A 14785-nucleotide genomic window follows, 5' to 3' on the forward strand; every position below is an offset into this window, starting at 1 on the left:
ACATACAGTCTTCTAGTGAACATAACATCCTTTAGATGCTGTCATTGCTGAAGATGGCAGGGAACCAGATTCTACAGGGACCAAAGAAATATTAACCTATGGATTGGATTACAAGCCAGATGCCATTATACCAGTAAATTTTATTGGGATTAGAGAAAACAGATAATCAACAGCAGACTTGGGGGCAGGAGGTTCAACTGTTGGAATGTAAATACAAAATGTATTTTTGTCACATTTACAGTATTTTTGTTTTGTACAGTTTTTGCTTCAGGTCTAAATACAGTGGTACCTCGGGATACGAACTTAATGCGTTCCGTGACTCTGGGCGTATCCCGAGTTGGTCGTAACCCGACGCAAAGTTCCCCATAGGGTTCAATGTAAATCCGGTTAATCCGTTCCGCCCTCCGAATTTGGTCGCACCCCGAAGCAAATTTTCCCATAAGGTTCAATGTAATTACCGTTAATCGGTTCTGGCATCCGCGGACCACATGTCAGGGGCAGGAGAACGGCCGGGCGCCACGCGGCGCAGTAAGAAAAAAGCTGGGCGCGGCGCGGCAGGAGAACGGCCGGGCGCGGTGCGGCCCGGCAAGAAAAAGGCCAGGTGCAGCGCGGTGGGAGAATGGCCCGGTGCGGCGTGGCGCGGCGGGAGAACGGGCGCGGATCACGTGTCAGGGGCGGAAAAATGGCCGCGGACCACGTGTCTGGGCGGAAAAATGACCGTACCCCGAGGCGGAGTTCACACATCGAGGTAAATTTTTGCGGCCGGAGCTGGTCGTAACCCGAAAAGTTCGTAGAGGCGTTCGTATCCCGAGGTACCACTGTAAATAGTAATGGGCCTGTCATACGAGTCACCCGACCAACCTGTGCTGGTTTACTCAAGAATCATTTTGTTCCGGGGGGCTTACTTTCTAGGAATAATGTTTAGGTTTGCAGTTTCAGGTTGCAAAATCTGGCACGCACCTTGCTGTTATGATACAGACTTTCCTTTCTCAGTTTCTCTTCCTGGTGTACTTTGCAAATGAAAAGCATATACAGAAAGGAAAGACAGACCTTGATTGCCAGGAATCCATCGGTGAAGCTGAATGTTTATTATATTTATAGCACCGTGTTAGAAATGATTTATGTTTTTCTACAGCCACCACAAATGTACCTTAAATTTACGAGGCGATAAAAAAACAGGACTGCCAAGTACATTGAAATCTACATGGTTGCAGGAAAGCAAAAGGAGGGAGCCAAGGATGAGAAACTGGTACAACAGCTTAGATATTTACAAATGCAGTTGTGACACTGAGGGTTAATGGAGGTTAAAAGGATGGGTGGAAATATCTTCAACCACAGCTATGGCAATTAATATCCATGTTTCTTTAAATGCACATAACAGCTGCAGCTGGCCAGATAAGACACAAGTGGTAGGAGAATTTAACCTTTTCTCTGTCTTGCTTTGCACTTGGCAAAAATGCCCTTGCTGTCTAAGGAAATCTCCAGGACTAGTTGTAGAGATCTTTTGGATACAAACACATGAGGTGATTTCTATTATTAAGAGGCCCCGAGAGAAAAGGGGGTGATGTTCTCTCCTTGCACTTTGGAGTTGCTGCATGGGGACAAATGTTGTTAGGCACCCCAAAATGGATGCTGTAGTTCTCAGGCCTGATGCAACCCACCCTCCTGAGGGCGTGGCTACTCCATTGCTACGTCTTGTCCTGCCCTTCTAAAAGGAAACATGAAGTCGAGGAAAACTCTTCTTTCTCATTCAAAACATGGAGCTGGGAGGATTTGCTTGGTCCTGGCCCTGATGAGCTCACGGGATGCTATGTTGGAAGCAGAGGCAAGGTGGAGTTTTGTGGTGACGTCGCACTGTCAGGTGACGTTACACTGTCAGGTAAAAGATGCAGAGTCTTCAAGTGCACGTAGGAAGTGATGAAAGGTGGTATCAAACAATCACAGCATATACTGTGGCATTGTCTGGAGCCTGAACCGGTGGAGATTTTCCTTGGGAATGTTGCAGCTGGGCGTAATAAAGGGAAACGGATCTCTGGAAAGGAAACCAGCATGAGATAAATGGTTCGAATACCCTCGGAGACTGGGGGGATAATATTTGCTCTAACTGTTGTGCTACAGCATTTCCCTTCTCCTTTCCTTCTTAAAAAGAGAACAGTGTCCTAGTAGCCTAACCGTTCCAAACTAGGTTCCTTCTAGAGGGATTGGACTACAATTCCCAACGTTTTTGCCAGGGTGATGGGTCTGGGGGACTGATTCCAGACCATAGCAAGTTGGGGAAGCCTGGCTGGTTGAGAAACACTGAACTACATCTAAAGCCAACCTTTTAACATGATTTCTTATCAGGCTGAAGTTTAGGCTAGGAAACGTTACTTTTATTTGATGGCCTGGGGCTTATTTATTCTTACTTTTGCACTGTACTGGAAAAGGCCATCTAACCCCATGCTCAGTGCAGAGATAAGAATCCAAGGATTGTATTGAGGCCCATCTGATGAAGGATGCATGATGAAGACTATCTGATGAAGGATGCATGAAGCACATCTACTCTCTTGGGTCCATTCCAATTCTCAACCACTCTGACCAAGAGGAAGCCATTCCTCAGATGCAACTAGACTCTGATTTGCTGTAACTCTTTACCTCTCTTCTGTATCCTGTCCTATCAATAAAGGTTACAGCGTGCTTCCATGGAATACCCTTCCAGAGTCCTCTTTCCTGACTGTGAACATACTCAGCTCCCATCTAGATTTTTTTTTTTTTTTGCCAAGTTAAATTGATACTCTGCCTTTTTTTAAAAAAAAAACAAACCGGGTTTGTTTGGCGTGAATTTATTTGTGGTTAATCTCTTCCCCACGCCCAAATTAACATGTACGGCAAAATTAATTACTTGTGAGTTCGGTTATGGAAATATGGCATAGCACCTTGGACTCACAATGTGCCCAAGTTTATTCTAACCATACTCTGCCCCCAGGATCATCCAGCTGGTATTTACCTCATCCAAACTTTCCTGTTTGCCTATTTTCTTCTTCCTGATGGGATTTCTCACAGAAGTAAAATCTTGAGGTTGTGATGTCATGATGAGCAAGATATAAAAGAAAGAGTGAGGAATGGACATAGTAGAAGGAGCATAAAAGAACAGAAAAAATAGCAGTACAGACTTGGACTAGGAGACCTCCAAGATCTCTATTTAACCCAATGAGTCTATGACTCTGGGGAGGAACAACAGATAAATGTTAGTGTCAGTTTGCAAACACTCAAAATGTTCCATTTAAAAACAAAAATATTCTGGAAGGAGTGGGCTAGTCCCGAAATATTGCTCAAAAATAATCAGTGGGTGGTAAGAAAGACTTCATTCACTCCTCACCTGTTTGCGCCATTCTTTCACCAGAAGCTCTAGAAAGAAATTTTTTAAAAAAGCTTTAGTGTGGCACTATATTATAATCAACATGGCAAGACCAGCTAAAATAGCACCCTCTCCCTTATTAAACTCCTTTCTCAATGAACACATTTGGCAACCATTCCTGCCTTGATGGGAACTATGGAGAGTCGTATGCTTAAACTTCTGGAAGACACCAAGTTTGGTTTAGGGATAGGTTGTAGGCAAATGTCAGGTTCAACCATTCCATGCTGACGATTGCATAACGGATGGGATTTCATGCATTTTGTGGAGGAAAGGCTATGAAGAAGACACACGTCTACGTGTTCATGGGTTTCCCATAAAATTTAGATCACGGGGGGTTCTAAATAGTGTGGGGAGTTTAAATGCATACAGCAGACTCTCTGCTCTTGATCTGGATGGATGACGCTGGGAGTGGCCGCAACCTGATTCCCATCTGACTGTAATTGCGTGACTATAATCCTTGAAGATAGCTGTAAGGCCAAGGATAGTGTCATGGTTGACGCATTGGACTAGGACCTACATTAACATCCCCTATATGGCATAAAGGTTATTTCATGATCTTCAGCCAATCACTATGTCTTGGTTCAGCTCACCTTGCAGCATTGTTATGAGGATACCTGGAAGAAAGGAGGTATATGAATGCAACAAATGAAACCATTCATTCCTAAAAACAAGGTATGATTCCAAACCCCACTAATGGCAGCCAGTAATGAGGAGCACAATGTGATGGTACACTGGGAGAATTTGTTTTAGGGATGTCCCCCCTAATAGCTTTGTGCTTAACCCTCCCCATGGTCTACTAGGAGAGCTATGAGTTTCTAAGTTTAAGCCCCCATTTTAATGACCAACAGCAATGGGCTTAGCAGCATCTGGAAGGGAAATGAAGTTACAGTAGCCAAACTAGTCAATGGGGGAATGCCCGGTTGAAAAAGTCCCACTTCCCTCCCATCAAGGTTCTTCATGGAAGCATCTTGACTCACCTGCCTGAAAACTCCCTTTTCAAAAAACACAAGGTGACACCCAGAGCAGCTGTGACCAGAGTCAGCCCAACTAACAGCAGCACCCAAATCCAGGTTGTGACTCCATCTGTGTCATGGTGTGTCTGTGTAACTTCCGTAGTCCTAGTGACAGCAGGACTTGACCAGTGGGATGACGCTGACAAAGTGGGCTGAGTAGAAGCAACATCTTCAGGAAAGGTTGGGAGGGTGACAATGAGATGAGAAATACATGATTTTCCCTCCCTACTCAAACACTGTGGCCTCTCTCCATCTTCTGAAAGTGTTTCAGATTTTAAGGTGCTTTAATTATCCCTTGCCAGCAAAAAACAGGCCAGTCTGCTTTCAGCCACTAATGGCCCACTGCTAGCAGACAACAAGTTGGCTGGCCTGGTGGACCTGTTTTTTGCCAGCAAGCAAGGATGAAGATGTGTTTTTGTGGCATCTGACCAGGTACACTGAAGTCACTACACAAGCATTGCCTTGCAGCAGCAGCATGACACAAACATGTAAAGGAGGGGCTTCTGCAGTGACATCACTCCTGGGCTTGTCATACCATTTTGCTGCAGCTATTTATTTATTTTATTTATTAAATTTATATGCCACCCATCTCCCCCAGAGGGTGACTCTGGGCTATCCCAGTGTATCCCATAAATAAAAAAACAAACAATAAAAAAACCCACCCCACATGGATGATGGGATGATGGAAATGGATCAAACTTTGTTAATCCAGCTTGGTTTAGTTAAGTAAAACCTTTGGCTATATTATCTTTTTTGCTAAGGAGACTGGATTCGAGGCCTCTCAAGGCCTAACTTTACATTTTATGTTTTATATTGGTGAAGTATAAGAAACATAGAAACCAACCAACCAAAGAATACATTAGTGATAGTACAATAAAGAAAATACATACATTAATATGATTAAAAAGAAACTGGGCTTAAAAAGGGAAAAAAAACTAAGGAAGAAAAAAATGATCCATCTATTAATATAAAATTATTCAATCCTTAAATTTATTGTTAAATCTAGACCATATGGATACATATTGATCCATCTTCTCCAATTTAGTATATAAAGACATTTCAAAAACTCATAAAGCACACAAATCCATTCCTTAACATCAGGAGTATATATATCTTTTTATCTACTTAAAACAATTCTCTTTGTTAAGCTCCAGGCTTGATAAAGGCAACATTTTTCCTAAAATGTGAAATTCCATATTTTAGGAGTCTCACACCACATCATATCTACATTTGTATCGACAATGTTTTCCCCAAGACTATATTAACAGATATTGTAAGTTGACCAAATATTATGAGTCAAATTCCTTACTCTGCTAGCCCAAATAATCTGATGTCCAACCTTTTTAAAACTTTATTTAAGGAACTGAATAAACATGAAGCAATGTTCTCCCCAGGCCATAGAATGACTGGAAAGGAGCCCTTTTGTCTTCTCCATGCCTACAAAGGATGTGCTAATATAGTGTTTCTACTGTAGCTTCCATCTATGAGAACCAGTTTGGTGTAGTGATTAAAGTATCAGGGTAGAAACTGGAAGACTGGAGTTCTAGTCCCACATTAGGCATGAAGCCAGCTGGGTGACCTCGGGCCAGTCCCTCTCTCTCAACCCTAGGAAGAAGAAGGCAAGGGCAAACCACTATCCATAGAAACCAGATAGAGAAATGGACAGTGATGTTTCTCCAGAAGGAGTCTGAAGGTGCTGACTGTCTTCTTCAATATCTGATGGGGGAATCAGATAATTTTTGGACATGTGGGACATCTAGCTCAGTCACTGATATGAGCAATGCCATATCTGCTGAACTTTTCCCCTTTCTGCGCAACTCTTTAACACACATAAGCCACAGGTAAAAACAAACCACCGATTCCCAAGTTACCTTCATCCTTTTCTCCAATGGGTGAACTCAAGCAAATTTCAGAAATCCAAGCAGGATTGGAGAGAGACTGGCACTCCCAGCGCCCCCATACCTTATCCTGGATGGGATGTAATAATACAGAAGAGCCCTTATCGCTCTTCTTAGCCCAAGGTGGGTTGCCCAGTCGCTTTGAATTCAGTGTCCATCGGAAACTGTCAACCTTCTGGATATAGCAGTGATGGCAGTTGAGCTGCAAAGAGGACACGTTGAGCCAGTGGAAGGAGACAAAGAGGTTGTTATGGCAGCCTGAAGAAAGAGAAGGAAATAGGGGAAACAGCAGGATTAACTCTGGATTTGAAGGAATCCTGAGGGGTACTAGGCAACCAGGGACCCTTAATGTTTCCCACAAATTCCCTAACACAGAACTAGATCCTCTGGGCTATGGAGCACGTCTGGTATCTTGAGAGTCGATTAGAACCATTGTGGTTACTACCATGGGCAGATTTACCAGAAGTTTCTCAGATGCTTCTACCACATGAAAAATGTTCCATCCTGACCCAGAATGGAATGTTCTGCACATTTTTATTCTCTACCACTCCAAGTTAACCTTTGAGAAGTGGGTAGGTGTACTTCCAAGCAAAGGACTAGAAACCATATCCCTTGGCCAATTTTATTTTCAAAGAATGAGTTTGGGGCTGAGGTGGAAATGAAGATGGTCCTAAAGGATAAGGCTTTGCGGCATGTTAGTTTGATTTTTCGTATTTTTTTATTTTTTAAAAATTAAAAAGAATTAGATGGGGAAGAGAGCCTGATGGGGGCCTGGATGAATGTTAATAGGCACCTTTTATGGAATTAGACAGTTTTGTAGCAAAGTATGCAAAACAGAAGTTGATTAAATTACTGAAGCTGGGGACAGCATGATATGAACAAGGTGGAGACATTCTCAGGTCTTCATCTTCTCAAAGCTTAGATCTTTGATCAAGAGATCTGAGACAGCAACATTCCATGAAAAAAATTGAGATAATTTATTGTACCTTTTTAGATCTTTTCATTCAAGTCTGGGGGGAAAGGCAGACCTAACCTTATCTGTACAGGGACTCATGCAGGGTGTTGTGTATTGCCAGCCTGTCTTCAATAAATGAGCTATCAGATAAACATATCTGTAAATATTCGTGGAATCTACTATTTTTAACACTCTCTCCCTTGCTGAAGCCTCTTCCTTCTGCTGCTGCTCCTGATCCGTTTCAGGAAAAGAAACTGTGAGACAGAGCTAGAAATATAAAGAATCTCCAGGCAGAATTTGGTTGATGGACACACAATTTTTCCCAGATGAAAAAGGGAAGTTGTGGGGAGGTAACAGCTGGGAAGGAACAATGGTACATTAGAAGATGACTCCTATGAAGTCCACAGACAGGGTCCTGAGCTTGTGACTCCCTGTGTCCACCAAATTTGGTGGCAAATCACCCTTCCTTCCTTCCTTCCTTCCTTCCTTCCTTCCTTCCTTCCTTCCTTCCTTCCTTCCTTCCTTCCTTCCTTCCTCCCTCCCTCCCCTCCCCTCCCCTCCCCTCCCCTCCCCTTCCCTTCCCTTCCCTTCCCTTCCCTTCCCTTCCCTTCCCTTCCCTTCCCTTCCAAACAGCTAAAACATGTATGTTAAGACTCTGATATATTTAATCTATTTTACTAAAAATAGAAGAAGACTCCTCTCTTAAAAATAGCTCCAACTTCCAAATCATCTTCCTCTGGTGATGTCACCATATCACTTCCATCCTCCCTGCAGCTTTGGAGACCAAACCGCAAAACAAAAGTAAACCCCAAATCCTCCTCTTCCAAGGAGAAGGAGAAGGAGAAGGAGAAGGAGAAGGAGAGGGAGAAGGAGAAGGATGCAGTGCTCAGCTACAGAACCTCCCCTTGATTTTGGCCTAGGGCAGGGGTGTGTGTAGCACATATAGGGGTGTGGCCTCCCATGACCTAGGGACAGGCAAACTTAGGCAGGCTAGGGAACACTTTTGGGTTGTGCTGGGGCTTAAGGGCCACCTTAAAGTTGTAAACCCTCCTTATCTTACGAGGCAAGATGCTTCTAAGAATGTGGATAGTCACTGTGCTGGTGTGTTGTCAGGTTCCTATCCCCTTCATTTCATGTGGGGCGGAATCCTCAGCCTATCTCCCATCAGGGACTATTCTATGAGGCAGGCCAGTGTTGGCCAGAAGGATAATATTCTAAATAAGTAGGCACTAAACTATGTAGGACTAAGGGTAATTGCCAGTGCATAGATTTGGGCCCAGAAGCAGCCAATTCAGTATCATAGGTGCAATTATCATGGGAAAAAAATCTTCTGTATGTGGTCGCTAGGAGTTGAAAACGACTTGATGGCACATAGTCAATCAATCAATCAATCAATCATAGATACAACTTTGATAATCTGCTTCTTCAGTTATCCCACTAGATTTTGGACCAGATGAGGCTCCTGAGTCATCTTCAAAGGCAACACCATGTAGAGTGGGTTACAGTAGTCCATTCATGAAATGTGATGGCATGAGCCACTGCTGCCAGTGGGTTTTAAATTGGTGATGAAAGAAAATATTTCTGGGACCTTCTGCAGGCAAGTGTGAGGTTGCCTTCCTTCATAACAAGACTGATCGCTTGCCACATGCATCTGTCAGTTCAACTATCCGGCCTATTTCCTCTCACATTTGCACCAATCTAATTCTCTTGACACCTCCCCATTCACCTATGTTACATACATAGGATTTTCTACCTTGAAAAGCTTTAGTCATCCTCAAACCCTCCAAAAACAGGGTGTTCCAGAGTTTGGAGACAAACTCTAGAAAACACATTGCCCGTGACATTAAATGAGTCCACGCAGCTACTGTATATCTTTAGCTCTTCTTTCATTGATTCCAGGTCTATGGGAGCAGAATGTCTTAATTTTACCAGGATCACTGTGCTGGAAAGTCTTCCCTGCAGCCATGAACTGTATAAAAATATCTTAACCAGCTGTACGTGTTTTTTAAAGTTCCCATTGGCTCCAGTGGAAACTTTTGTAAGCCTCTTAGCCACACATAGGGTTTTTTGGTCTGGATCACAGCTCAGGAGAGAAGGGATTAATTTTCTCTCTGCTTCCTGATACGTTAATAATTAGAGAAGCACCAAAGATGTGGTTACACTCTAAACATTACATGTAATAAGTAGTTTGACCCTGAGAATTAAGTATGTTAGATGTAGGTGCTCAATTACTGGAGGTTTTCAAGGTTGAACAGCTGTTTGTCTGGGATGGACAAAGTTTCTTGTCCTAGAGAGAGAGCTGGACTGGAAGACCACTGTTGCCAAACCTTGGGGGTGGGGGTTCCAACCCTATGATTCTATGATTCTATGAAACCTATGATTCTATGCCTCTATGATTCTAGATATCTTAACCCACGATAGCTTTCAGCAAACTTCATTGTGGAGTACACAGTCTTTACCCAGAAATTGAACCACTTTGAGACATTTGTTCCAAGTGCTCCCCCAGTGTGCTAGTTAATGTCAAAAATTAACACCCCAAGCAAGACTAGATCTTTTTCTTTTTTTCCTCCTTAGATAGGATACTGTTTTGGCAGGGAGCACCACCAAACTTGTTTAAGTATCTTTTCAGTTAAATCTGACCTTCTTACTACAGGGAATGGGATGATAAGGGTACATGCCTGAAAGATGATATATTGACTACTATGGAAAAATTATATTTTGAATGCATGCATACATACCTGTAGTTACATGCAGAATGGTGTGAGTTTCTGAACCATTGGATAAGCGACAGATGTAGGTCCCTGAATCACTCATGATGAGGTTCTTAAGAAGTAGTGATTGTGGAGTCTGATATCTCAGGCGTTGATTGAACCGAAGAGGAATTACTTCATTCCTGGTAGGATTCCAGTTTATTTCCACTCTCTCTGTGCTGATGTCTGCACATTTGGGATCCAGAGGGATCCAGAACCAATGTGTTTGATAGCCCACAGCTTCACAGGAAAGGGGGGCCTCCTCTCCAGATTCATGAACAAGCCTTTCCACCGTCATGGCTGATGGAGAACAGAAGTAGAAGTTAACAGCCTCTTAGACAAATGCTACTTCCTGTCCTACCTTTAAGAATCCCACTCACAGTGAACCGTTGTCTTGATTCTGCTTTCAAGCAGTTTTGCCCAACCTCATGGTGTCCAGATGTAGTGGGCAACACAACTCCCATTATCCCCATATTAGTTGAGGATAATGGGGATTGTAATTTGTCTTGTGGAGAGGATGCTGAGTTAAGGAGGTGCCTTTAGTTATAATTCTCGCTCTTTTTTGAGGCACCTGACTCTCCAGCACTTGAGCAAATAGGCTAATCTGTCACTTACAGAAATCCTAAACACACACAAAGAAAAGTTGTCCTAAGCGAAAGAAGGCTTGCTGAAAATAAAGCCAAACCTCTCGTCTGCCATCCAGTCATCCCACTTCTTCATCTCCCAGCTCTAAGATGTATCCCGAAGGGTTTGTTACCTTGTCCTTCCCTCAGGATGATTAATTCCACCAATACATTCAGGAGACAAGACTTCATATTTACTCCTTGTTTGGGTGTTTTGCAATGGCTTTTACCATCATTCATTCCATTCGTGCAAGAGAGAAGTGTTTTTGAACAAGAGGCCAAAATTATCCCTCTGAAAAGATTATCATGTCTTTGTGGTGGCTTGGTTTTCCTCTGGGAGTCAAAGGAGGAGCACAATTTTATCATCTCCAGCCAGTCACAGTGTGGTCTCACCCTTGGGGTGGGGAAGGCTAGGCTGCCTCATGGACAGCTGAATTGTTTTCATTCATGCTCTCCCCAGGCCAAGGCTGATGGAAACCATGGAGGAAACTTGCCAGACACCCATATCTTACCCATCACTTTAAAATACTGCTGCTATTTTTTTTTGGGGGGGGGGGACAGAAAAAAAAAGCAGGTATCAGCTCAGGAATTAAAGACACCTATTTCATGATTGCTAATTCACTGCAGAACTTCTTAGAATCATGGAATCATGGCATTGGAGGAACCTTGGAGGTTTTCTAATCCAACCCTCTGCCCGAGGCAGGAATCCTCAAACCATCCTTTGCTTGAAAACTTCCAGTGATGGAGAACCCACAGTTCCAGGCAGCAGGTAATTCAGTTCAATTCAGAACAATTTGGACAAATCAGGGATAAGCCTTTATCTGGAGGCTTGTCCATTCCAAGCCCAGCCAAAAATAAAGAAATGAGAGCACTGAAACTTTACTCAGGGTGGGGGACCTGACAATACACCACTATAGAGCATGCCCAAGGGACATTATGGCCACTGCTGGGGTCTTCTCCAACACCCAATTTTCTTCAGCTTCTCCAAAGTTGAAATTTGGCAGCCATTTTCCTCCATTTTGAGGCCAGAAAAATGTGAAAACTCTAATACAGAAATCCTACAAAACTATCTCTACAACAAATCAGGAAGGAAGGAAGGAAGGAAGGAAGGAAGGAAGGAAGGAAGGAAGGAAGGAAGGAAGCTAGAGAATGAATGCTGGCAATGACATTATCTCCTTGAAAAGCTGATCGCTCTTAGCAATGGGATGCATTTGTATTCTTGTTCAACAGTTAACAGTTCTTTCTAAAACTGCATTGATATGTGTTTATGCATATGCACGCACGCGTACACACACACACACACACACACACACACAGCAACCTTAACTTTAACCCTCTGTCCTAAAATAATCTTACCTTCAGAAATTTGTGTGACCTGGCTGGAAGATTCCATCAACAGTCCTTTCTTTTAAAGTTTGTTTCTCCTCCTCCTTCTCCTCCTCTCACCCTTTTCCCAAAATAAGTTAAAAATTAGGATTGTTCCCACCTTATTTTCCCCATATTCCCTTATTCAATATGACATAATCAGTGAATCAAGCCCTTTAAAAAAGTTAATAATTGGGTATCCTTTAAAAAGAACACATTTCAGAGAATCATAGAAGCCAGGCATCATTTTGTGTTTTAGTCCATCAAATCCAATCTTCTGATTGATGTAATGGGATGTAAGAATGACCTTGAGGAACAGGAGGAATAGCCACAACCAAGACAAAGATCAGATAAAAGAAATCTGAGTCCAAAGCAGAAATGTAATTTGAGAAAACATCTCAGACTTGAACCTCCCTAGTTTTCTTAAAGATAAAGGCAGGGAGGGAGGAGGTACATTCAGACTTGCAAGATTCTGTTACTGTAACCCTATAATAAAAGTAGTAGTAGCATTTCTAATTTTGGTTTCCTAGTCTGGTCTACTTCAGAGGGCTGGCCCTTAGTGCAGGAATCCAAAGAAAAGCATCTCAGATAGATAGCTACTAGCTACCATTTGAAGACATCCCACCCAGGAGAGCCCCCTGGATCTCTTGGTCAATCGCTGGTTCCACTGTCCAACTGCTCTTAGTCTTTTTTTTAACATCCCATCAGAACTGCCTTCTTGAAACTTAAATGTTGACAACACATCTTGATATTTTCTGTAAATTTCTTTTAGGTTCTTGAAGAGTGCTGTCGCATCCCTCTTTAGCTGTCTTTTCTAAGGCTAAATTTTCACTGCTCCTTCTGTCTTCATAGGACTGTTTCTACAGTCCCTCAAGTGGTCCTTCTCTGAACCTATTCCAGTTTTTCTACGTCCCTGTTAAAGCATGGTGTCCAGAACTCTTCTGCACAGTCAATTACTTCTTGTGATTTGGAAATTTTATTTCTGCAGATGCAAGGCAACATTACATTGTCCTTTTTTGTAACGACATTCCATTGCTGGCTCGTACCCAATTTGCAATCAACCACTCATCAACAATCTTTTTCACAAGTTTCATTCCCATCGCCTACTGATGCGTTTAATTTTTGTTTCTTAAGTGAAGACTTGCCTCTGATAAATGTCAGTTGGTTATTTTTAGCCCATTTCTCTAACTTATCAAGATCATTTTGAATTGTATTACCATTTTCTGAGGTACTTGCTTGGTGCAGTGTTTATCATCAGCAAATTTAAAAAGCATTCCTTCCATCTTTTCATGAAAATCATTAGTAAAGATGTTAAAGAGTAGGTAACCCAGGACTGGCCCTTGGGACACCCCACTTGATAATGTGTTCTAATTTAAAGAGAATAAGTACAATCTTCAGTTATATATCTGTTCATTTGTCATGCTATCCAGTCTACAATTAACTAGCTTGCTAATTAGCATCCATGAGGTACTGTCATATGCTTTGTTGAAATCAAGATGTGTCTACAGTGTTCCCACAATTTATTAAAGAAGCTATCTGATTAGAAATGAGGTTAAGATTAATCTAGCATGTTTTATTCTTGATAGACTTCTTGTCATTCTTTTGGCACAGCCTTTAAATGTAGCCTGTGAGAATTCTTGGATCATTAGGCAAGTATGAATGACATTAATAATAATATGAAAAAAAACTATTTGAGCACATGTTCAACCCAGGAAGGTGTTTGCCCTAGGAAAACCAAATTTTACATCTTTCTTCAAATTGTTTTCAGTAGCAGTTGTGGGGGTGGGGGGATTAGAAGTTGGGGGGAATTTCTAAAGTGCTATTATTAGATAATTAGAAATCAGGAATCAGCTCAGATAGTACAAATCTCCAGAGATCTACCAACAGGTTCTAATTTGCATTCTGGCCAGTCTTGGTGTATCGTAATAATCAAATAGCTTGGGCATTTTCCTTCTACCTGTCCCCACTTTATAAAACCTCTTAAACCATTTGATTCATAACTGCAAATGAAATTAATGTTGCTTCATATTTTCCCCTGGACTTTCCTGAATCAACATTTTCCCCATCTATGACTTTCCTCTGCTAACTCTTCCATACCGAGTCTACTCCCAAATGTCTTCCCTGTCAATAGGGGTCCCTGGTCAGTGAGTAGAAGAGCTGATATGACAAGGAAGAATTCAGAAAGAGCAGAAAATGGAGTTGGCTACAAACTAGTGAGGCCTTCTACTTACTACTTAGGAAAGACATCTTAAAGTCCAGCAGGAGCTTATATAAATTTGCCATTCTGAAGGTGCTAAAATTGTTGTTTTACTGAAAGTCTCAGACCATTTTATAGTGAACAACGATCCGTTTAGTTTTTTTTTTAAAGATTCTGCCTTTTCCCCCTCTGTTTCCCTTCAAGGATCTTCTCAAACCAGTCTTTTCCTTAAGTTCTCAGTTGCAATTTCTCAGGGCTGAGATCTGTTTGCACTAGGAATTGTGTGCCGGATCTGCACCCCCTCAAGTGGGCAGACCAGGATGAAAAAAATAGCTTTTCCTTGATTCTGATCGAAGACTACAAACACGTTTTCATTTGCTTTAGATTTCTTAATTATGTACATTTTTTAAAAAAACACAGAAGCTGAAGATTTTCACTCAGCTTGCTTTTACATTTGCAGTCTGAACCTATGTGACTTGATCATTTTTAGGCTTCCTTTTTTTATTTTAGGTAGCGCCCCCTTGAGAATTGAAAAATGTTATAAAAATGCCTTTAAGAAGAAACACCCTTAGGTTTCATTTCTTTTG

At 42.0% G+C, this 14785-nt stretch overlaps 1 protein-coding gene across 1 annotated transcript; it reads right to left on the reverse strand.

Annotated features, from left to right (window-relative positions):
• Positions 1 to 35: 35 nt before the first annotated feature.
• MPIG6B (megakaryocyte and platelet inhibitory receptor G6b) lies at positions 36 to 11023 on the reverse strand. The gene is made up of 8 exons (XM_025171483.2): positions 10771 to 11023; positions 10002 to 10313; positions 6282 to 6566; positions 4375 to 4579; positions 3988 to 4011; positions 3359 to 3387; positions 2987 to 3051; positions 36 to 2032 (listed from the first exon to the last, which is right to left on the reverse strand). The coding sequence occupies exons 1-8, from the start codon at positions 11000 to 11002 to the stop codon at positions 1931 to 1933; spliced, it is 1254 nt and encodes a 417-aa protein (XP_025027251.2). The 5' UTR covers positions 11003 to 11023; the 3' UTR covers positions 36 to 1930.
• Positions 11024 to 14785: the final 3762 nt, after the last annotated feature.

Source organism: Python bivittatus, unplaced genomic scaffold (genome assembly GCF_059951505.1).
Source record: "Python bivittatus isolate LINGU-HERP-01145 unplaced genomic scaffold, Pbiv_v1 ctg000080_np1212, whole genome shotgun sequence".
In the NCBI taxonomy this organism is placed as follows: Eukaryota; Metazoa; Chordata; class Lepidosauria; order Squamata; family Pythonidae; genus Python; species Python bivittatus.

Excerpts from the sequence above, each read along its gene's own strand:
- MPIG6B (XM_025171483.2), bottom strand. The coding sequence starts at position 11,002 with ATGATAAAATTGTGCTCCTCCTTTGACTCCCAGAGGAAAACCAAGCCA. Across the intron at positions 3,388-3,987 it reads CCTCATAACAATGCTGCAAG|AGCTTCTGGTGAAAGAATGG; the intron begins GTGAGCTGAACC and ends ATTTCTTTCTAG. Across the intron at positions 3,052-3,358 it reads TGAAAGAATGGCGCAAACAG|ATTTTACTTCTGTGAGAAAT; the intron begins GTGAGGAGTGAA and ends CACAACCTCAAG.